The sequence below is a fragment of the Bubalus bubalis genome, chromosome 1, assembly GCF_019923935.1.
Source record: "Bubalus bubalis isolate 160015118507 breed Murrah chromosome 1, NDDB_SH_1, whole genome shotgun sequence".
Lineage (NCBI taxonomy): Eukaryota > Metazoa > Chordata > Mammalia > Artiodactyla > Bovidae > Bubalus > Bubalus bubalis.
In genome coordinates, this window is record NC_059157.1 from 10,687,332 (window position 1) to 10,711,678 (window position 24,347).

Consider the following 24,347-nt stretch of genomic DNA (forward strand, 5'->3'; position numbering starts at 1 on the left):
ATGGTATGGACCTAACAGAAGCAGAAGATATTAGGAAGAGGTGACAAGAATATACAGAACTGTACAAAAAAAGATCTTCATGACCCAGATAATCATGATGGTGTGATCACTCACCTAGAGCCAGACATCCTGGAATGCGAAGTCAAGTGGGACTTAGGAAACATCACTACGAACAAAGCTAGTGGAGGTGATGGAATTCCAGTTGAGCTATTTCATATCTTAAGACGATGCCGTGAAAGTGCTGCACTCAATATGCCAGCAAATTTGGAAATGCAGCAGTGGCCACAGGGCTGGAAAAGGTCAGTTTTCATTCCAATCCCAAAGAAAGGCAATGCCAAAGAATGCGCTAACTACTGCCCTATTGCACTCATCTCACATGCTAGCTAAGTAATGCTCAAAATTCTCCAAGCCAGGCTTCAAGAGTACGTGAACTGTGAGCCTCCAGATGTCACGCTGGATTTAGAAAAGGCAGAGGAACCAGAGATCAAGTTCTAACATTCGTTGGATCATGAAAAGAGCAAAAGAGTTTCAGAAAAACACCTACTTCTGCTTTATTGACTATGCCAAAGCTTTTGACTGTGTGGACCACAATAAACTGTGGAAAATTCTTAAAGAGATGGAAATATTTGACTACCTGACCTGCCTCTTAAGAAATCTGTATGCAGGTCAGGAAGCAACAGTTAGAACTGGACATAGAACAACAGACTGTTTCCAAATCAGGAAAGGAGTACATTAAGGCTGTATAATGTCACCCTGCTTATTTTACTTATAGGCAGAGTACATCATGAGAAATGCTGGGCTGGATGAAGCACAAGCTGGAATCAAGGTTGCCGGGAGAAATATCAATAATCTCAGATATACGGATGATACAACCTTTATGGCAGAAAGCAAAGAAGAACTAAAGAGCCTCTTGATGAAAGTGAAAGAGGAGAGTGAAAAAGTTGGCTTAAAGCTCAACATTCAGAAAACTAAGATCGTGGCATCTGGTCCCATCACTTCATGGGAAATAGATGGGGAAACAGTGGAAACAGTGTCAGACTTTGTTTTTGGTGGCTCAAAAATCACTGCAGATGGTGGCTGCAGCCATGAATTAAGACACTTGTTCCTTGGAAGAAAAGTTATGACTAACCACACAGCATATTCAATAGCAGAGACATTAATTTGCTGATAAATGTCCATCTAGTCAAAGCTATGTTTTTTCCAGTAGTCATACATTGATGTGAGGTTGAACTATAAAGAAAGCTGAGCACCAAAAAAATTGATGCTTTTGAACTGTGGTGTTGGAGAAGACTCTTGAGAGTCCCTTGGACTGCAAGGAGATCCAACCAGTCCATCCTAAAGGAAATCAGTCCTAACTATGCATTGGAAGAACTGATGCTGAAGCTGAAACTCCAATGCTCTGGCCATCTGATTCAAAGAACTGACTCATTGGAAAAGACCCTGATACTGGGAAAGATTGAAGGCAGGATGGGAAGGGGACAACAGACGATACGATGGTTGGATGGCATTACCGACTCAATGGACATGAGCTTGAGTAAACTCTGGGAGTTGGTGATGGACAGGGAGGCCTGGCATGCTGCAGTCCATGGGATCAAAAGGACCGACCTGAACTGAACTGAACTGATACAGGGGCTATACATGGTCACAAAAACTTTGACACGACTCAGCGACTTTCACTTTCACACATTGTGTTTCACATTTGTCTGCTATTTCTGTTATATTTTTTCTGTTAGTCATTTGACTTTACAATTGCTTTAAGAGCCTATTTTTTTTTTTTTTTTGTACTGGACTGTCTATGCTTATTCTACTCTTTATCAGATAAATTAGAAGACGGTAAACTGAGGTTTCAGCATAATGGAAGAATCAGTACTAATCTTAGATGTCTTATTTATCTCATCATATTTGTCCTTAATGCCCGTGATTGTTCATGCACTCTCTACTTTGTTCCACTAAATTTTTTCTGAAGTCTATCAATTCTGCATTAATTCAGTTCATATAGCATTCTATTATGACAGTTCAATCATCAACATAAATGTTGGAAACTCACCTCACATTTTGACGTACAGCATGATCCAGAAGCACACTGTACTGGGCCTTTCAGTTTACATGTATTATAATCACAGCAATTCTTAAACTGACATTCCTAAAATTTCATAAGAAGAAATACCATTTTAGTTCCACCACTTACTGGTTCTTGTTTCTCAGCTTCTACTTAGTACTCTATTGTGTTCAACTTTTCAACTATATAATATACTTATGTTTAGTGAAGCTTTATTATTTTACTATTTCTAGAATTCTCAAAGGCACATGCAACTATAAGAACTAAATCAATAATATCTAAAATAACAGTTGATCATTTGCATTGAATATTTAAAATATGTGGTAATTAATCAATTGGAATTATAATATGGAAATTATAATTAATTTGGATATAACCTGGACATAAATATAACATGAAAATGGAAATGTAACATTTGAATTTCCAAGAGAAAACTTTTCCCAGCTCTCTTTTTAGTGACTTGTTTACTAAAATTTCCCTTTATGAATAAAGCTAAAAAAAAGTTAGGTTATATATATATATAACAAAAATATATTTAATATAGGAGTCATGTACCACACTTTACTATAATGGAAATACATTGAAAAAAGGATATTTTGACATATATATTTTTACAAGGTAAATAGCAGTCAACTATTATTTAAATTAGATGATAATTTTAAATAATGTTAACCAAATATTTTTCAAGTAGATGCATTGCATTTATATAATTTATGTTGTTTAATATTTTTATATTCTTAAAAATTTGTAAAATTAAATATCTTCCATTTACTAAAAAATCAAGTTTTAAAGATTTTGTCCTTAATAAGATTCTTCTTCATTTAAAATTTTTCAAATGTTTCCAATTTTTCTTATGTTTATGTGAATGGATATGTATTCATAAATATTCCCATCATAGAAATAATATAGAAAATATGGAGTAAAACTCTAAAGTTGTGATCATATTCTGCAGTTTCCTCAGGTTCTCACTGGGTATCTTATCCTCAAAAAATGAGTTAGAGCATATAACTTTTTTCTGTATTCCATGTCAGTGTTTAATGTTCCAAAGTTCAATATCATTACATGAGTGTATGTGCATGTATGTATTCTTTCATGAGAAGGAAATAAGGATACACAACCAAACAATGTCTGTCAAAACTAATTATGAGCAATCAGTTTAATTTATAACAAGGTAACTTGCAAATGGTGCCTTATTTTTATTATTAGTTCTCTCATTACTAGTGTGTTTGAAAATGATTTTGCATTTTGTAAAATTTTGTTTATGAATAATCATTCCTTCTCACAATTTTCACCATTTTGCATAAGGATTTTTGTTTATTCATTTTCCTTTTTCCCCCTTTAAACAGGACTGGCTTTTTAAAAATCTCCAATTACCCTTTTCCTCCTATGTTAATGATTTTTCCTTGAAGTCTATTATTTGTCTTATTAATGGTATCTGTCATTTCCTGTATCCTATAATTTGCAACTTTTTTCTTCCTTTATGACTATTGCATTTTATATCTCATCACCAAGCCCTCCAACATGCCAAGACTATAAAATGTTATCAATATTTTACTGATATTTTGTTGTTTTTTAAAACTTACAGATTTTTTTCCAGAAATGTACCCCTCCATATTTTGTGGGATATTTACTCAAGTATTTATTGCTCATCACTGTATTTGTGAATACAGGAATAAATAAATGCACACACCTGCACGTGTGTGTGTCAGTGCAAAAACAGAGCTTACACTTGTATAAAATGGGGGATATTTATGAAGATATAAGTGCCAATGCCATCCTCCCAAAATCCACCTGGGACACATCTGAGTTGAACAAGCTGGGTTTATTAATAGTTTCTGCAAAGGAAAACAAATGCCATGGGGAACTGTATACACCTCCATGAGAGTGTGTAATTAGAGGATCTAGGCTTAGGTAATTTGGGGAGGATTTAAAGAGTCTGGAGTTTGCAAGACTAGATGCTGTCAGAAACCAGGAGTTCATCTATGATTGGGTATTTTAATAATTTTTATCTAGAGGAAGAAAGGGGCTTCCCAGGGGGCACAGTGGTAAAGAATTTCCCTGTCAAATGCAGGAGACACAGGTTTGATCCTTGGGTCAGGAAGATCCCCTGGAATAGGAAATGGCAACCCATTCTAGTATCCTTGCTTGAGAAATTTCATGGACAGAGGATCCTGGAAGGCTACAGTCCATGGGGTCACAAAAAGTCAGACACAACCTAGCAAATGGGCACACACAAACACAAGAATAAAGACAGTATTAACGCCAGGGTTGAAACTGGTAAAGAAGCAGGAATTACTCATTGGCCAGTAAAAGGGGGTGTTTTGTCACTATCGTAACTTGGACAATTTTCAGGTTTTACCCTTCTCAGAAATAAAGTGGAGGGTCTTTCTTATCAGAGAAATGCAAATCAAAACCACAATGAGGCACCATTTCACGTCAGTCAGAATGGCTGTGATCCAAAAGTCTACAAGCAATAAATGCTGGAGAGGGTGTGGAGAAAAGGGAACCCTCTTACACTGTTGGTGGGAATGCAAACTAGTACAGCCACTATGGAGAACAGGGTGGAGATTCCTTAAAACCTGGAAATAGAACTGCCTTATGACCCAGCAATCCCACTGCTGGGCATACACACCGAGGAAACCAGAATTGAAAGAGACACATAGTACCCCAATGTTCATCGCGGCACTGTTTATAATAGCCAGGACATGGAAGCAACCTAGATATCCATCAGCAGATGAATGGATAAGAAAGTTGTGGTACATATACACAATGGAGTATTACTCAGCCATTAAAAAGAATGCATTTGAATCAGTTCTAATGAGGTGGATGAAACTGGAGCCTATTATCCAGAGTGAAGTAAGCCGAAAAGAAAAACACCAATACAGTATACTAATGCATATATATGGAATTTAGAAAGATGGTAACAATAACCCTGTATGCGAGACAGCAAAAGAGACACTGATGTATAGAACAGTCTTTTGGACTCTGTGGGAGAGGGAGAAGGTGAGATGATTTGGAAGAATGGCATAAAAACATGTATAATATCATATAAGAAAAAAATGAATTGTTAAACAATAAAAAATAAATAAATAAAATTCTCTTTTGACCAAAAAAAAAAAAAAAAAGAGTAGCTTTACTCTTTTTCCTTCATCCATTTTGATTACAGATGTTGGTCTTGTATAAAATCATTCATTTTCAACAGGGGAACACTGCAGCCTGTCTGTGAGCAGCAGGCCAGCTCCTAACAACGTGGAAGCCCAGCTGATAATAGTTGAGATTCTACATTTTCAGGGCTTGTTTCTCCCTTCCTAGTTGGGAATGCATTGGATTGATAACTCTTATGACATTAACTATTTTCACCCTGGAAATTAAATGTTATATATCTATATAACTTTTTCATATTTAGAGAGTTAGATCAGTTGATAGGCATAAATGCTGACATATAAATAGATACAGATGTATAGACGTCAACTTTCATTTCTTAAGCCAATGGCCCAATATCACAGTGAGCCGAATTTAACAGCCTTGTAGTATGTTTTGATATTTTGTAAGGCAAAATTACCCCAAAATGAACTCATTTTCCAAAATGTTCCTTTGTAGTTGTCATTCATATGCAAAATCTAAGAGAAAACAAACAACAGACATAACAAAACTGAAACATACAGCTAGGGGTGGTTATTTAGTCACTAAGTAGTATCCAACTCTTTTGTCACCCCAAGGACTGTCAGCCCTCTGGGTTTCTCTGTCCATGGGACTTCCCAGGCAAGAATACTGAAATGGGTTGCCATTTTCTTCTCCAGGGGATCTTCCCAACCCAGGGATCAAAGTCACCTCTCCTGCATTGGCAGACAGATTCTTTACCACTGAGCCACCAGGGAAGCCCACAGCTAGTGGTTACCAGGTAGCAAAGGGAAGAGAGATAAGGGTAAGATAAGGGCATTAAGAGATACACACTACTATGTATAGAATAAATAAACAGCAAGGATATATTATATAGCACAGAGAAATAAAGCCATTATTTTTAAATAACTTTGATGGAGTACAGTCTATAAAAATGTTTAAAACACTGAATCAGTTCTAATGAGGTGGATGAAACTGGAGCCTATTATACAGAGTGAAGTAAGCCAGAAAGAAAAACACCAATACAGTATACTAACGCATATATATGAAATTTAGAAAGATGGTAACAATAACCCTATGTACGAGACAGCAAAAGAGACACTGATGTATAGATCAGTCTTATGGACTCTGTGGGAGAGGGAGAGGGTGGGGAGATTTGGGAGAATGGCATAGAAACATGTATAATATCATGTATGAAACGAGTTGCCAGTCCAGGTTCGATGCACGATACTGGATGCTTGGGGCTGGTGCACTGGGACGACCCAGAGGGAGGGTATGGGGAGGGAGGAGGGAAGAGGGTTCAGGATGGGGAACACAGGTATACCTGTGGCGGATTCATTTCGATATTTGGCAAAACTAATACAATATTGTAAAGTTTAAAAATAAAATAAAATTAAAAAAAAAAGTCCCTTTGTATTCTTCCCTAGTTCTCTTTAAGAAAAACTTTGGAATAAACCTTCCAAGTAACACTGTTCCTAATGGGTTATTTCAAATGTATCAAAGAGTCAGTGCTCACCCGCTTGCACACACCCTATGTTATTATAATGAGAATTACATTATCCAAGCATTCACTCAATCAACAATGTTTGTTGAGCCTGGAATATATATCAGGTACTATTCTGTGTGCTGGTGATGCAGCAATAACCAAGCCATGAACCATCTATTCCCTTTAATGTTATTTTGCTGTTGTTCTTTTGCCATTATCACCTTGCGCGTATGTGTGTATGTATATTTAATTTCCTATGGCCATTGTTCCAAAACATTAAAATAGATTAATGCACTTGTTTAACTTATATTTCTAGATAAAATTTAGGATCTGCTTTTGCAGAAGAGTAGTTCAATTCAGGTTAAAACGGGTGTGTTGATTGGGATTTAATAAAGAGTAAATTGAATGCAATTTGACTTTAAAAAACAGCTATTTATTGCAATTTCTGTGTTATCTTTCAGTTTTGTTAAATCATTTAGACTTTCAATGTACTGGAAAGAACTCATTAACTTTACACCAATTTGTTACATAGCTTTTTTTTTAAGAGTGTAGTAAACACGCCTCTGTTATTTCATTTTCTAATTATTTATTGACTTTTAAAAAAATAAAGACTATTACTTTTTGTCTCAGGTATTCCACTATTGTACTCTAACAGCAATGACACTTTTTTTTATTATCAAATATAATGGATGTGTTTCTAATGAGTCACTATTATATATTAAATTTGTTATAAATTACTGCTAGAAAGTTTCTTAAAACTGATACTAAATTTTATTCTGAAGTACATTTTTGAAGAAGGAATATTTAGTGTTAAAGATTCTTCCTCAGTTAGTTGTGATATGTTTTTATTTCTTTGTTTAGTATAATAATCACATGGATAAGTTTAGTTTGTGTTCTTCCAGATAAACCTCAATTGGGCAGACTTTGCTTTTGATTATGTATGTAATTTGTGCTTAGTCATTTAGTCATGTCCGACTCTGTGACCCCATGGATTCTAGCCTACCAGGCTCCTCTGTCGATGGGGATTCTCTAGTCAAGAATACTGGTGTGGGTTGCCATGCCCTCCTCCAGGGGATCTTCCCAACCCAGGGATCGAACCCGGGTCTCCCACACCGCAGGCGGATTCTTTACCATGAATTTACTTGTCAATATTTATCATAGAAAACTCGCATCTATGTTTGTTACACTAGACTATACTGTGTGTTTGTGTGTGTGACTTCATAATACTGAATTTTTCTTTACTATTAAAATTAGTCAAAAATTTTATGTTTACTATCTGGCAACTAGTTCAAACTATAAGCTCTCCAAATGTAGTTGGCAGATCTTGGGAGATCTCTAAAATATTTTTAATTGTGTCTATAAGGCCAACAGATTCTTAATAATAATTAGACTTTATTTGTCTTTTATATTGTGTTGATATTTGCATTGATCGGGTAAAAGCAACTGTATATGAAACTGCTGGAGGTCTAGTTTAAATCAAAGCTTTTGGTCATTGTATTATTCACCCTCAGGTACTCAACAGCTTCACTGAAGGAGGTCTTTGGTAAAGAAGTAAAAAACTACTAAATTTGTTGAATTTTAACCTTTGAACATTCCTCTAATATCGTGTGACAAACAGAGACCATTCATCAGCACCTTTTATCCATAATCACTATATATTCTCCATTATTATAGATTCTCAAGGAAAACACTTTTATGATTGTTTGCATTACAGATTGACTAGTCACACGTACCATAGAAAGCGTTTTTACTTGCGAGAACAACTGACAGACAGACAAACAACGGTTTTTCAGGCTCGGGTATTTGGTAGACACAACTGAATTTGAATCTTTCAAGTGAAAATTAGAATTTTGGAAAATTTTACCATCCACAGAGGCTTCATTTTTCCATTACTTTTCTGATGATATTAGTAATGATATTAATGAATACAAGGTTATAGTCTTTTATAATGAAAAATGTCAATATTTAGAAACTGCATAATTCAGTGAAACAGCGTTAGAAATTAGAAAATTATATGCATGCAAAAGGTGCACTTGAAGTGTGATATCGACCAGTGGGTTTTAGCATAATAGGATATAAATAATCCACAAATTTTGCTTTTACAATTAACAAAGCAACTATTAGAAATTTTCACTTTTCAAGTTTGGTGTAGTAACAAAGTAGAATATACACAATTTTCTGAAAATCTGGTAAAATCCCCTTCTATTTTATAACTCTATATTTGTTTGAGGATGAATTTATACACATTGGGATTGCATCTGGAGATGATAAATTTGAAGAGAAAACACTATCTCATCAATATCAATTCCTCCAATCTTACAGTAAGGATTCTTTTTGAATTTGTTAAATATTTCCATGATTTCTCCTAGCAGTGCTTTGCAGTTTTTTATTCCATGGTCCTGGACATATTTTACTGGACACATTCTTAAACATTTCATGTTTCTTAGTTCTGTTGTAAATGGTGTCTTAAAATTTCTTTTTCTAATTCATTGCTGATATAAAGAAGTCTCTTTATTTTTGTGAACTATGTAAACAATGACCTTGATAAACGCACTTTTACAGACAAAGTATAATTTATTTCTGGATTATTTCAGGTCTTAATTTTACATAATCATATTATTAGGGATGAAGTTACACTTCCAATTGTTAAATATTTTCTTTTCCTGCTTTGTTTTGCTGGCTGGTGCATCACATTCAAAATCAAGTACAAAAGATAATAGGGGGCATCATGCCTCATTACGGACTTCAGGGAGAAAGACCATCATGTATATGATGTTAACTATAAGGTTTTATAGACACCTTCCCTTATAATACAGTAAGTTCCCTTTTAATAGAAGATTATTATCTCTCCACTGAGATAATCACACTTTAAAATTCCTTAAATAAACCAATAAATTCTGTAGTGTGTGCTAGTGTGTGTGTGTGCAGGTTTCATTGCATTCAGTTTATATCTTTTACTGAGAATTCTGTGAACATAATTAGCCTCCAATTAAAATAAATAGATTTATATTAAAAAAGTGAAAGGTAAAAAAAAAAATGAGCATACATAAATCCATCCTTGAAATAGTCTCATTAGATATTTTATCAAAGATGTGTGTGTGTGTGTTTAGTTCTGTCCTGTTTTCCACCCCATGGACTGTAACTTAACAGGCTCCCCTGTCCATGGGATTTCCCAGGCAATAATACAGGAATAGCTTGCCATTCCCTATTCTAGGGAATCTTCTGGGCACAGGGATAGAAACTTGTCCATGTCTTGCAAATCCTGCATTGGCAGGCAGATTCTTTACTACTGTGCCACCTGGGAAGCCCTTTAATTAAGGTTATCTTATCTTTAAAAATGAATTACAGTGTATAGCTTTTCTCTATACTCTAGGTAATGTTGCATAAAATTAGTATAATTTCTTAATTTTTTAATTTCACCAGTAAAGACAACTGGTATGAACTTTTGTAAGTTTTAAAATTATTATTTTCTAAGTTTTAAAATATGTAAGGCTATTCACATATTTATTTCTACTCATGTTGTTCTTTGTTCAGTTCAGTTCAATTACTCAGTCATGTCCAACTCCTTGCTAACCCATGGACTGCAGCACACCAGGCTTCCCTATCCATCACCAATTCCAGGAGCTTGTTCAAACTTATATCTATCCAGTCAGTGATGCCATCCAACCATCTCATCCTCTGTTGTCCCCTTCTCCTCTTGTCTTCAATCTTTCCCAGCATCAAGGTATTTTTAATGAGTCAATTCTTCACATCAGGTGGCCAAAGTATTGGAGCTTCAGCTTCAATATCAGTCCTGCCAATGAATATTCAGGACTGACTTTCCTTAGGATTGACTGGTTTGATCTCCTTGCAGTCCAAGGGATTCTCAAGAGTCTTCTCCAACACACCACAGTTCAAAAGCATCAATTCTTCTGTGCTCAGCTTTCTTTATAGTCCAACTCTCAAATCCATACCTGACTACTGGAAAAACCATAGCTTTGACTAGACAGACATTTGTTGGCAAAGTAATGTCTATGCTTTTTAATATGCTGTCTAGGTTGGCCTGAAGAAGGAAATGGCAACCCACTCCAGTATTCTTGCCTGGAAAATCCCATAGATGGAGAAACCTGGTAGGCTACAGTTCATGGGGTCGCAAAGAGTCAAACACGACTGAGCGACTTCACTTTCTTTCTTTTTCTAGACTATAGTCACAGATGGAGAAGGAAATGGCAACCCACTCCAGTATTCTTGCCTAGAGAATCCCGTGGACAGAGGAGCCTGGTGGGCTGCTGTCCCTAGGGTCACACAGAGTCGGACACAACTGAAGCGACTTAGCTGCATCAGCAGCAGGTTGGTTGGTCATAGCTTTTCTTCCAAGCAGCAAGTATCTTTGAATTTCATGGCTGCACTCACCATCTGCAATGATTTTGGAGCCCAAGAAAATAAAGACTGTCACTGTTTCCATTGTTTCCCCATCTATTTGCCATGAAGTGATGGGACCAGATCCCTTGATCTTCCTTTTGTGAATGTTGAGTTTTAAGCCAGGTTTTTCACTCTCCTCTCTCACTTTCATCAAGAGGCTCTTTAGTTTCTCTTTGCTTTCTGCCATAAGGGTGGTGTCATCTGCATATCCAGGGTTATTGATATTTCTCCCAGAAATCTTGATTCCAACTTGTGCTTCATCCAGCCTGGCATTTCACATGATGTACTCTGCATATAAGTTAAATAGGCAGGGTGACAATACGCAGCCTTGACATACTCCTTTCCCGATTTGGAACCAGTCCATTGTTCCATGTCCAGTTCTATCTGTTGCTTCTTGACCTGAATCCAGATTTCTCAGGAGGCAGGTAAGGTGGTCTGGAATTCCCATCTCTTGAAGACTGTTCCACAGTTTGTTGTGATCCACACAGTCAAAGGCTTTAGCATAGTCAATGAAGACGTTTTTCTGAAAGTCTCTTGCTTTTTCTTTGGATGTTGGCAGTTTGGTCTCTGCTTCCTCTGCCTTTTCTAAATCCAGGTTGAACATGTGGAAGTTCTCTGTTCATACACTGTTGAAGCCTAGGCTGGAGAATTTTGAGCATTACTTTGTTAGGGTTTGAGATCAGTGCAATTGTAAATGCTGTTTGTTTGTTTTTTCCTCGTTATTAAATTTATTAGTACAATGTTTGTGATGCCATCCTACTATTTTTTCATGTCATATTATAAGACATACAGTGTTGTCTCATCTTTAAGTACTGTTATTCCTGATTTTTTTCTTCACTAATGTTAGTAGAGTCTTACCCATTTTATTTATTTATAACAAGAACTTGCACTTGGGTGTAGGATGCTTGGATACAGAAGTTATGTTGACCATGAAGGTGTTTTGGGTCTTCTGATCATCCTTGTTAGATCTGCTAACTATTCATTCTGCAATGGTCTTGGTTTTCATTACATTCCATTTTAATGTAATTCAAATTACTTTCTACTTTGCCTATTGATTTCTTCATCCAGAATACATTCTGCTTGCTAGTTTCTATCCTGGTAATTTCAGGTGTTTGTATTTATCCTTTCCTAGTCTTGTAGCTCTTACTCCACATATTGGGGAACCCAGGTGAAGATCTGTCACCTTCTCATTGTCACCTCAATATGTCACAGAAGAACTAGCAACATGACCACAGGTTAGGCTAAGGAATCTACTGGATCTACTCTAAGATGGATTTTACCAAAGATGCCAGGTACCACTTGGATTCTCTACATGCCTATGCTATCCATGATGGTGTTTTGGTTCCCCTTTGTAAGCCTCTTGAGTAAAGATGCTCTGTGCATCATTCTATAATGATCTGGGTCTTCCCCACTGAACAGCTACAGCAAACAGCTGGAGGTCACTATGGAGGGGAATCACTGAGGAAATTGCTGCTTTATATCCTTACTGGGGCTACTGTAGGATCTCAACCTCAACTTCAACAATGAGCTCTAGCTCTGAGACTGGCTTGGTTGCATAAATTTAGCAAGGAATTGTGAATTTCCATTAGTAATATTTGACAACAGCCCTTTGTTCCCTTCTTGTTAGTTTTCAGCTACATACATCAAGGAGTCTCATCACTGACCACCCAGATCTCTCTTAACCACAGCTGCTTGGCCTCAGCTATTTTGGAATTCAGCAATCCCTAGTGACATTGAATGCCCAACTCCATACTGGTACTTCCAACCATCAACCCTAGTCTATAGAAGAAAGCTACCACTGAGATTTTCAGCAATGTTGGAATCTCCTTAGAAATGCATTTCTCATTGCTTTAGTGAAAGGGGTGCACTCTGGGCCACTCAAATAATTAGGTGTTAGTTTTTGTATTAAAATATGGCCACTACTCAACTTTTGACTCTTCCTGTACTACTCCATTAAGGTAGTTCTGGCATAACAACCTCATTTATTATAGACCAGATTGTTTCCCATCTTCAAGGCTCCACCCAGCAGCAAATCAAGGCTGGCCCTAGGTTATCTTGGATGAAAGGATGCTCGCGTTCACTCAGTTGTGTCCAAACCTTTGCAGTCGATGGACTGTAGCCCACCAGGCTCCTCTGTCCATGACGTTTTCCAGGCAAGAACACTGGAGTGGGCTACCATTCCCTTCTCCAGGGGATCCTCCCAACAGAGGGATCGAGCTTGCTTCTCTTGCACTTCCTGCACTGCAGGCAGATTCTTGACCAATGAGCCACCTGGGAAGTCCCCTAGTATGAAAGTTCCTCAGTTGTGTCCGACTCTTTGCAACCCCATGGACTGTATAGTCCATGGAGTTCTCCAGATCAGAATACTGGAGTGGGTAGCCCTTCCCTATGGACTGTATAGTCCATGGAATTCTCCAGAACAGAATACTGGAGTGAGTAGCCTTTCCCTTCTCCAGGGGATCTTCCCAACCCAGGGGTCGAACCCAGGTCTCCTTCATTGCAGGCAGATTTTTACCAGCTAAGCAACAAGGGAAGTCCCCTACCAAGGCATTAAATCCTAATTCACTGGACAGTATCCCCCTATCAATACCTTACCTAGGCTTACATTTCAATATCTTGGGGCCAACATCCTTGATATCTCTCCCTAGCATGTTCTCCATGTTCTTGCCCACACATATTAGCAAATTCTACAATTCAAAGAAATAACCTCTTTATTCCAATAGCAGAGAGTGTGTCTTCACTTGGGCTGCGTTTAGACTTGACACTAACTGGTGGTGTGGTACCAAGGGAATGCAGAGACAGATCTTGAGAAGAATAGGCATCCTCTTGTGAGACATCCATCTCATGTAAGTCTCTGTGGTCCACACACAATGTGATGCTCTGCTCCACCAGGAGGCGGGCAGTAACTTCACAGCCCAGGGGCTTCTGAGGAATCTGGAGGTTTAAGTTTCTCAAGTGCATCTATTCAAATATGCCAAGTCCCGAAATGAGTACATGAGTACCTATTACTATGTGGCCAGCATGAAATACACTTTCAGAATCATATATATATAATTTTTTTCTATTTTTTTTTTTTTTTTTGGCTTCGCTGGGTCTTCATTGCTGCATGTGGACTTTCTCTAGTTGCGGTGCATAGGCTTCTCATTGTGGCAGCATCTCTTGTTGCGGAGCTCAGGCTTTACAGCCTTCAGGCTATGGTGGTTGCAGCTACTGGGCTCTAGAGCACAGGTTCAGTAGTTGTGGCGCACAGGCTTAGTTGCCCTGTGGCATGTGGATTTTTCCTGAACCAGTGATGGAAACTGTCTTTTGCATTGGCAAGTGGATTCCTCACCGCTGAGCCACCAGGGAAGCTCCAGAATCCTGAGTATCTGCTTCCTAGGACAATTTCTGATTCAGCTAATGTGCTTTGAGTTTCCCCAGAAAGAGACTCTGAAACAAAGATTGTCATTGTGGTGGTTTAGTCACTAAATTGTGCTCAACTCTTTTGAGACTGTAACCCACCAGGCTCCTCTGTCCATGGGATTTCCCAGGCAAGCATACTGGAGTGAGTTGCCACTTCCTTCTCCAGGTGATCTTCCCGACCCAGAGATCAAATGCACATCTCCTGTATTGGCAGGTGGATTCTTTACCACTGAGCCACCTGGAAAGCCTGCAATAAAGATGCATATTAGTAATTTATTTGGAAGGTGTATTATTTCCCTACTGATGCTGTTACAAATGACCACAAACTCAGTGGTCAAACTTAAAAATTACACAAGCTAATTTTCTCAAACTTTCTATAAGTCAGAATTTCAGATAGGTAAATTAGGTCAGGTTATTTGCTTACAGTCTCACAAGTGTAAAACCACAATTTGGATAATAAGCATCCTGTTGCTTTGGTAGCTATCAGCCAAGGACTAGTCTTTTCTCCAAGAAAATACCAACATTTCTTCTTATTCTTCCGTGTGTCTTCCTTCAGCAGTAGCAGTTTGAGTCCCTCTCACTTTTCAAGGCTTTTTGAGCCCCTTTCTGTAACAGCTCTCTGATTTCACCTGGAGAACATTCTGTTTTTGAGGGCTCATGTGCTTAGACTGGACCCACCCAGATAATCCAGAATAATGTCCCTTCTTTAAGGTCCATATGCTTAATTACTTCTGCAAATTACCTTCTGCCATGTAATATGCACACCCACAAATTCCAGGGATTTGAGAGCAGATGTATTTGAAGGTCCATTCTGCTTACACCAAAGCACTGGCGTGGGATATTAGGGAAGGGAAGCAAGCTAACACATGTCAATTTGTGAGCTCCTGTAAGATATGGCTCCGATAAGATAAAGCTAAATCTCACAAGTATCATTCCATTGTATATATATATCACATCTTTTTTATCCATTTCTCTGTAGATGGACATGTACATTGCTTCCATGCCTTGGCTATCATAAACAGGCTACAATAAACATTAGAGTGCATGTATCTTTTAAAATTATGGTTTCCCCTGGATATATACCCAGCAGCAGGATTGTAATACCATGGAATATTATTAATCCATTAAAAAGAATGAAATAATGCCATTTGCAGCAACATGGATGGACCTAGAGATTGTAATGCTGAGCAAAGTAAGTCAAACATAGAAGATGAAATATCATATGACATTCCTGATATGTAGAACCTAAAAAGAAATGATACAAATGAACTTACATACAAAAGAGAAAGAGACTCACAGACTTAGAGAACCAACTTGTGGTTGTCAGTGCACACCGCTATATTTAAAATGAATAACCAACAAGGACCTACTGTATAGCCCATGGAACTTTGCTCAATGTTATGTGGCAGCTTGGATGGGAGAGGAGTTTGGGGAGAATGAATATATATGTATGTATATATATATATATATACATATATATATATATGCTGCTAAGGCACTTCAGTCGTGTCCAACTCTGTGCAACCCCATAGATGGCAGCCCACTAGGCTCCCCTGTCCCTGGGATTCTCCAGGTAAGAACACTGGAGTGGGTTGCCATTTCCTTCTCCAATGCATGAAAGTGAAAAGTGAAAAGTGAAAATGAGTCGCTCAGTGGTATCTGACCCTCAGCGACCCCATGGACTGCAGCCTACCAGGCTCCTCCGTCCATGGGATTTTCCAGGCAAGAGTACTGGAGTGGGGTGCCACTGCCTTCTCCGATATATATATAGAATATATATATATAAGTGAATCCCTTCACTGTTCACCTGACACTATCACAATATTGCTGATTGGCTATAATCCAATACAAAATAAAAAGTTAAAATAAAAAAAAATTATCCCACAGATACCTCTGGGAAATGATACAGAGTTAGGGACAGAAAACATTTTTTGTAAAGGATGAAAGAGCAAATAGTTTCAGTTTTGTAGAAATGCTATGCCATATGGTCTCTGTTGCAACTATTCAACTCCATTGTTATAGCACAAAAAGAGTCATAGACAACATGCCAACATATAAGCATGGCTGCATTCCAATAAAGTACCATTTACAAAAGTGAATGGCAGCTGAATTTGGTCCATTGGCTATAGTTTGTAGAACTCTGATGCAGACCATGCTTTAGAGAATTTCCTCATGCAGAGCAAACAATTGGGGACATTATCCACAATCCTAATTATCTGAGGGCTGATTGCTAGTCCCGAGTACATTAAGTTCTCCTTGATAACTGCCCAAGTATTCCACTCTATTGAGGGCAGAACAAACACTACATCACAAAGTATCAGGTACATGAAGCAAAAACATGCTGCAGGGATAATCAGGGCCAAGGAAACATGGTAGACACTGTCAGCATATGCTGTAGTTACCAGTCTATCTGTAGCCTGCAGTTGCGGAAACTCACATTGTGTAGATTTAGCCCTAGATTATGCCACTTCATTTTATCTTTCATTAAAAATATCAGATTTGTCAAGTAACTGGCACATATTCAGGGGTAGGTCAATGCAAGATGTTAATAGTGCTATTTGGCAAAAAACTAAGATGACACTGGAAAGTCTGAGACAGTCAGAAAACATATATACATATATACGCACACACACATACATACATATGTACATATAAGCAAATGGTAGATGGTTAAGAGAATTTGTAAGGATTTAAGTTACACAAATGAGTAGCGGTTAGCTATTTTTGTTGGTGGATGAGAAAGTCATATAGTTGCTGGGGGAGTAATCATGAAGAAATTTTATTTAAAGGGGGGGATTGTTAAATATTAGAAAATAATGATACTATAACAAACTAAATATCTGGTCCTATCAGTTGAGAATAGTGTTAATTGTGCATTTGGTTGATGGAGATATAGTATAATAGATTCTATGTTTATCTTTAGAAGGATTATAAAGAACAAATTTTGATCATCCTGAAACCTGGAAATACACGAATATTTGAGAACAATTAAGAAAAACCCATTATAATGTTTAGACATTCTCGCAATGACAAAAGACAGAAAAACGCTGGATCAAATTCAGAAGTTTATAAAGAAAACAGAGACTGAAGTTATAAGATTTAGGCTAAAAGAGATTTCATTTAGTATACATACTCAAAAATTCTCTGCTGGCATAATTGGGAATGGTGTGTACAAACCCAGATTTCATGACTACTCATCTTCTCAGTTGAAGAGGTATGTGGAAGTGTTTCATACATCTTAATTTATCCTCATTTTTATATCTTAATTCTACTGAAGACTTAGTTGCGTATATTAGTCCATATATACCATGGTTGCTTATCAGAAACATCCAAAATTGTGCTCAGATTTCAGTCTTAATCACTCACCTGTTCACTGCCACACTCACATTCTTCATGAGCTTCCAAAATCCCATTACCACACACTGACTGATTTTGATAGAATGGTTTCAATATTGAAAACTTCTGAAGACACTGAGCTTCAAATGTTGAAACAAAATATCTATATTCATGCATGCTGCAGTTGCTAAAAATCTTTACACCACTGGAAAGTCTAAAATGAAATAATCCTCAGGTTAAATAAACCTAGCTAATAAAACCACATCTAAACAATGCACCATATATAATATGATTATAATATATATATATATGCACCATATATAATGTGAATATAATATATATATATGCACCATATATAATATGAATTGTATGATGTGCCAAACAAAAAACTAATGCTTTTTGGTGGAGACAATGTCAATCATGACTAAGTTTTTAGAATTTTGTTTTTAACTGGAGGATAATTACTTTACAATATGGTGATAATTTCTGTCATACATCAACACAAATGAGCCACAAGCACACACATGTCCCCTCCTCTTAAACCTCCCTCCCAGTTCCCTCCCCAACCCACCCCTCTAGGTTGTCACAGAGCACCAGCTTTGGATTCCCTGCATTAATACAGCAAATTCTCACTGGCTATCTATTTTACAGATGGTAATGTGTATGTTTCAATCTACTTACTCCTAACATTCTATCACAATAACTGGATTTATCCAGCTCTATTAAAAGTCAGCCCCTCTACTTAAGCACTAGATCCTACATTCTCTCCTACATTACTCCATGATTTTGCTCCTGTGTTCCTTATATCCAACATCATCATCTTTTCCTCCTCTTCTCTTTATTTTGATCAATCTATAGATATGTCATATCTCCCATCAATAAAATCTCTCCTTTGATTATAAATTCCACTCCATAATCACGAAAAGGTCATCTATGTCTATTATCTCCATTTTATGCCTCCCACAGAGTTCATCCAGTTCCTTAAAAATAACCTAAAATATTGGCTGGAATTGTACTGAATGGATGAACTTTTGGGAAAATTAGACATTTTATAGTAAGTTGTCTATTTCCTTAGTACTGGTACACAGACTAGTTTTCAAGATTGATCACCCTGATGAATTTTCTGATATTGTTGTTCTGATGGTCCACTGACTGATTCTGCTGCCTTTGCATGGGTAGTCAATCATACTATCTGCAAATACGGACATCTACTTTCTTCTTCAAATCTTTTCTTCTTTTTTGTTCCCCTCAACATAATAGCCAAAGGGACCAGTGCTATGTTACATTGCCAAGGGTGATTTGGCTTTGAACAACAGATACAGCAACAATATAAACATCAAAACTATCTGTGTGAATACAATGTTTCATAGCCCTCATAAATCTTTACATTTTTCCTCAAATTCCCTTTAGTGAATATTTCATTATTATGGGATCCACTACTTTCTGGAGTCTTGTGTCACATGGACAAATTCACTAGTGTGATTTTTCGTCTTGCACAACATTCCTTCCCAATTTTTGATGTGGGATTGAGTATAAAAAATAAATTCTTCACATCTTGTAATCAACTGCACAAACATGTGCGTGACATTAATTTGAGAGGAAAAACAAGGCTTACACTGCTTCATGGTTCATTATGCACTTAGCTGTTGGACAGGAACACTCCTGGGTGTCATCATATGCTAACCCTATTTTAAGGCCAAGTAGTTGAGCTATAATAACTGAAAATCCCTCCAATGTTATTGTGCCTGGATACTGAAATAAAGAAAGTTGAAGAGAAAAACAACATATGAGAAGAAAATGAAAGCAAGTAATACATCAAAAGAGCTTTGTTCCTATAAAATTTTATATTTTAATACTTTTCCATGTTGATCAGATTTATACTTCATTTTGATAAATCATCAATCTGAATATCTATACTAGTTAATTTATTAAAGAGCATGAGATAAGGTAAAATGTAATCAAACACATTTAACTTTCTTATTAAATTGATTCTTTCAATTAACAAATATAGTTCAATATAGACATAGGTCAGGCACTATGATAAAAAAAGATGAGAATATAGTGGCATGTATGAAAAGAAGGGACCTTGTCCACACTTGGAGCATATTTTACAGAAGAGGGGAAAGAAAATTAGTTGGAAAGTAACAACAAACCTACCAGATATAAAGAAAGCATGAAAAGTGTTCTAAAGAAATGGAATTCTTCAACAGAGAATTCTGAGGAGGGGTATAACTGTATAGTTCAGATAGTTAGAAAAGTCTATTTGTGGCATTGATGCTTAGGATGAGATACAAAGTTTGGGAAATGACCCAGCATTATGAATAGTGGTAGCAAGCTTGTTTGGGAACCTGTTCAAAGGTTGTAGTATAATGAGTGAAGTAAAGAAATGATAGGGTGGAAGTTCAAGACACAAGCAAGGCCATGGTAAAGAAATCTCAAGTGAGATGTCAGCCCAAAGAGACTGACAGAAGTGTAGAGTAGCATTTCACATGAATGGAATGAAAAATTTCATTCATTCCATAAATAAGTGTAATTTATTTATGTAAATAAATGTATTTATTACATTTATTTAATAATTACAAAATTTTTAGAACTTACAAATTACAAATTTTTTTAGAACTTCCCAGTTTTTCTATATCAAAAAAATTATGAGTAAAATTTAATTCATACCCTAAATAAAGATATTGCGTGTGTATGTGCATGGTATAAAGCATGGTGACTACAGTTGATGAGACTGAATTATATACTTGAAAACTGTCAAGAGAGTGGGTCTTAAGCATTTTCATAAATAAAGTGAATTGATGGATATATTGATTAATTTTTGGAGTCATTCCATAACTAGTATCAGATTATCACATTGTTCAGTTCAGTTGCTCAGTTGTGTCCGACTCTTTTGTGACCCCATGAACCACAGCACGCCAGGCCTCCCTGTCCATTACCAACTCCCATAGCCTACCCTAACTCATGTCCATTGAGTAAGTGATGCCATCCAACCATTTCATCCTCTGTCGTCCCCTTTTCCTCCTGCCCCTAATCCCTCCCAGCATCAGGGTCTTTTCAAATGAGTTAGCTCTTCACATCAGGTGGCCAAAGTATTGGAGTTTCAGCTTCAACATCAGTCCTTCCAATGAACACCCAGGACTGATCTCCTTTAGGATGGACTTGTTGGATCTCCTTGCAGTCCAAGGGACTCTCAAGGGTCTTCTCTCCAACACCACAGTTCAAAAGCATCAATTCTTCAGTGCTCAACTTTCTTTATAGTCCAACTCTCACATCCATACATGACCACTGGAAAAACCATAGCCTTGATGTTTGTTGGCAAAGTAATGTCTCTGCTTTTTAATATGCTGTCTAGGTTGGTCATAACTTTCCTTCCAAGGAGTAAGTGTCTTTTAATTTCATGGCTTCAATCACCATCTTCAGTGATTTTGGATTCCAAAAAATAAAGTCTGTCACTGTTTCCACTGTTTCCCCATCTATCTGCCATGAAGTGATGGGACCAGATGCCGTGATCTTTGTTTTCTGAATGTTGAACTTTAAGCCAACTTTTCCACCCTCCTCTTTCACTTTCATCAAGAAGCTCTTTAGTTCTTCTTTACTTTCTGCCATAAGGGTGGTGTCATCTGCACATCTGAGGTTATTGATATTCCTCCTGGCAATCTTGATTCCATCTTGTGCTTCCTCCAGCCCAGCGTTTCTCATGATGTACTCTGCATATAAGTTAAATAAGCAGGGTGACAATATACAGCTTTGACATACTTCTTTTCCTATTTGGAACCGGTATGTTGTTCCATGTCCAGTTCTAACTGTTGCTTCCTGACATGCCTACAGGTTTCTAAAGAGGCAGGTCAGGTGGTCTGGTATTCCTATCTCTTTCAGAATTTTCCACAGTACACTTAAATTATATAAGTATTTTATTTGTCAAGTATGTCTCAATAAAGCTAGAAAGTGAAAGTGAAAGTCCTTCAGTCATGTCTGACTCTTTATACAGTCCATGGATTATACAGTCCATGGAATTTTCCAGGCCAGAGTACTAGAGTGGCTACCTTTCCCTTCTCCAGGGGATCTTCCCAAACCAGGGATCAAAGCCAGGTCTCCTTCATTGCAGGTGGATTCTTTACCAGCTGAGCCACAAGGGAAGTCCAAGAATACTGGAACGGGTAGCCTGTCCCTTCTCCAGGGAATCTTCCCTATCCAGGAATTGAACAGGGGTCTCCTGCATTGCAGGTGGATTCTTTATCAGCTGACCTATCAGGGAAGCCAATAAAGCTGGGGGTGGGTAGGAAGAGTTGTGTGGTGTGTGTGTTTGCATGTACACAAATACAGGGGAAAAAACGGAGAAGAAAATGAATACGGTACAGTTTCAATAGAGACTTAGAATCTATAATATAGAATATAATAGATACTTCAGGTGGTGAAGAAGTTGGAGTCCACCTGGGATTAACAGAAGCTTTTAGCATTGGTCAGGAGTCTATGCTCAAAGAAAACTAAAAAGAGACAGTTTGTGTGACTTTTAGACTGAGGCCAAGTATAATGGACATGGCATGTGGGATCACAGGGCAACTCAGGGCAAAATCTTTACTATCTCTAGCCTGGAAAATCTAAAATGTGAATATCAGGAAATTATGACTGCCAAATACACAAGCAGAAAACTTCAGAAAGAAGATAATCCGAATTCTGTCTCCCACATTTCTCGCTGATTCCTGAGACACTCACACAATTTGCAGCCTCAAACTAAAGAGCTCAGGTGGGACCAGAGCTGCCTTCTGTGAGGCTGAGTTGCTGTTCTGACTTTAACCAAGGGCACTGAACGACAAAACAAGCAAACAAAAATCAACCCTCGTCAGAGAAAAGCAGCAGAATCCAGACTTCCGATGAATGGTATAATGTCCAAGGTCTCAAAGAATATCATTAAAAAGACCATGGTAACTAAATCAGGATGTGAGCAACGGCCCATAAAACTAGCCTAGAATGTGTATTTTAGAAAATGAACTGTCTTCAGAAATAAAATATAAAGAGAAATCAGTGCCTCATGACAATTCTCAGAAATATTCTGAATACAGCCCCAAATTACTCATTATACCAAGAACCAGGAATATCTTGACTGCAGTCAGAAACGGCAATCAACAGAAAGCAAAACCAAGATGCATTTCCTGACGAGGATTTTAAAGCAACCACCATAAAAATGCTCCAATGAGCTATTGCAAAAACTCTTAAAGGAAATTAAGAAATAGAAAATCTCATCAAATAAATAGATAATATAAAAAGAACCAAATTAAAACTTCAGAAGAGAAAAAATACAATAATAAGAAAATAAACTTCAATAGATGAATTTAGTAAAAAAACAGAGATGACAGAAGGGAGTATCAGTGAACTTAAAGATTGATTAGTATTAATTATCCAATCTCAAAACAGAGAAGAAATAGCTTTTGAAAAAATTAACAGAAATACAGAAGCAGTGGGACAATGACAACACCACCACCAACAACCTAACATTAATATCATTAGTGGCCCAGAAAAAAAGTGCGTAGCTGAAATATATTTGAAGAAAAAAATGGTTTAAAATCTCCTCAATTTGGCAAAAGACGCAAATCTACATATTTAATAGATTCACAAAGCTTCTAACAATAAACTCAAAACAATGCATGATCAGACACATCATAATTAGATGGCCAGAGAAAACTTTGAAATGTCTTGAAGTCAACCAAAGGAAAACAACAGATTGCTTACAGAGGAACGATGATTAATAGGAGTTCTCATCCTATTAATTCTGAATTAATGTCAGAATTATTTCTAATTAATTAATATTAATTAAATAATTCTCTGACATTAGAAATAATGTCAGACAATGTAACACAATAGTTTTGAAGTGCTGAAAACGACTTTCATCCAGCAAAAATATCCTTAAATAATGAAGATGAAATAAAGACATTCTAAAATGAAGGAAAATTAAGAAACATATTGCCAGTAACCAAGCTTTAAAAAAATGACTAAAGGAAGCTCTTCAGACAAGAAAGAAAATGATAATAAAAGAAAACCTGTAACATCAGTAATGAATAAAGAGGAACAGAAAATGTACTTACATGGGTAGATAAAATAGACTATTTTTAATTTGATTTTTTTCAATAAAAATTATGTTTCAGTGTTGGAAACAAAAATTATAATTTCGTGTGTATACTTATTAATTGCTTAGAAGTAATATTCAAGCAAACTATACTATAAAATTTCCCATTTTATGATTATGCACAAATTTCAGATCTAAAATAAATATGGTACTAACATTTGTATATTCTACTTGAAATAGTAAAATGCTGGTAAACAAACTTGTGTGTACGTGATTGTGTCACTGTGTGTGTGTAATCTCACTACAGAACATATGAAAAATGTTTTCCAAAGAGAAATATTGAAAAACACTAAAAACAGATTGATAGTTTATATAAAGAGACAGGATATATTTGGGTACTATAAAGTATTTGTCACAACTATAATTACCTACACAGAGTGGGTTAATGTGTGGATAAAGCTGTAAATAGAACTTTATTT

At 36.8% G+C, this 24,347-nt stretch overlaps 1 protein-coding gene across 1 annotated transcript in view; it reads right to left on the bottom strand.

Moving 5' to 3' along the window:
• ADAM18 (ADAM metallopeptidase domain 18) overlaps window positions 1-24,347 on the bottom strand; it is a 94,205-nt gene that overhangs the window by 47,880 nt on the left and 21,978 nt on the right. The window contains exons 10-12 of the mRNA XM_025278171.3: window positions 19,420-19,556; window positions 17,835-18,018; window positions 2,048-2,143 (exon numbers count right to left, since the gene is read on the bottom strand). Of these exons, the coding sequence (XP_025133956.3) occupies window positions 2,048-2,143; window positions 17,835-18,018; window positions 19,420-19,556 (417 nt within the window). The remainder of the gene's footprint in view (window positions 1-2,047; window positions 2,144-17,834; window positions 18,019-19,419; window positions 19,557-24,347) is intronic.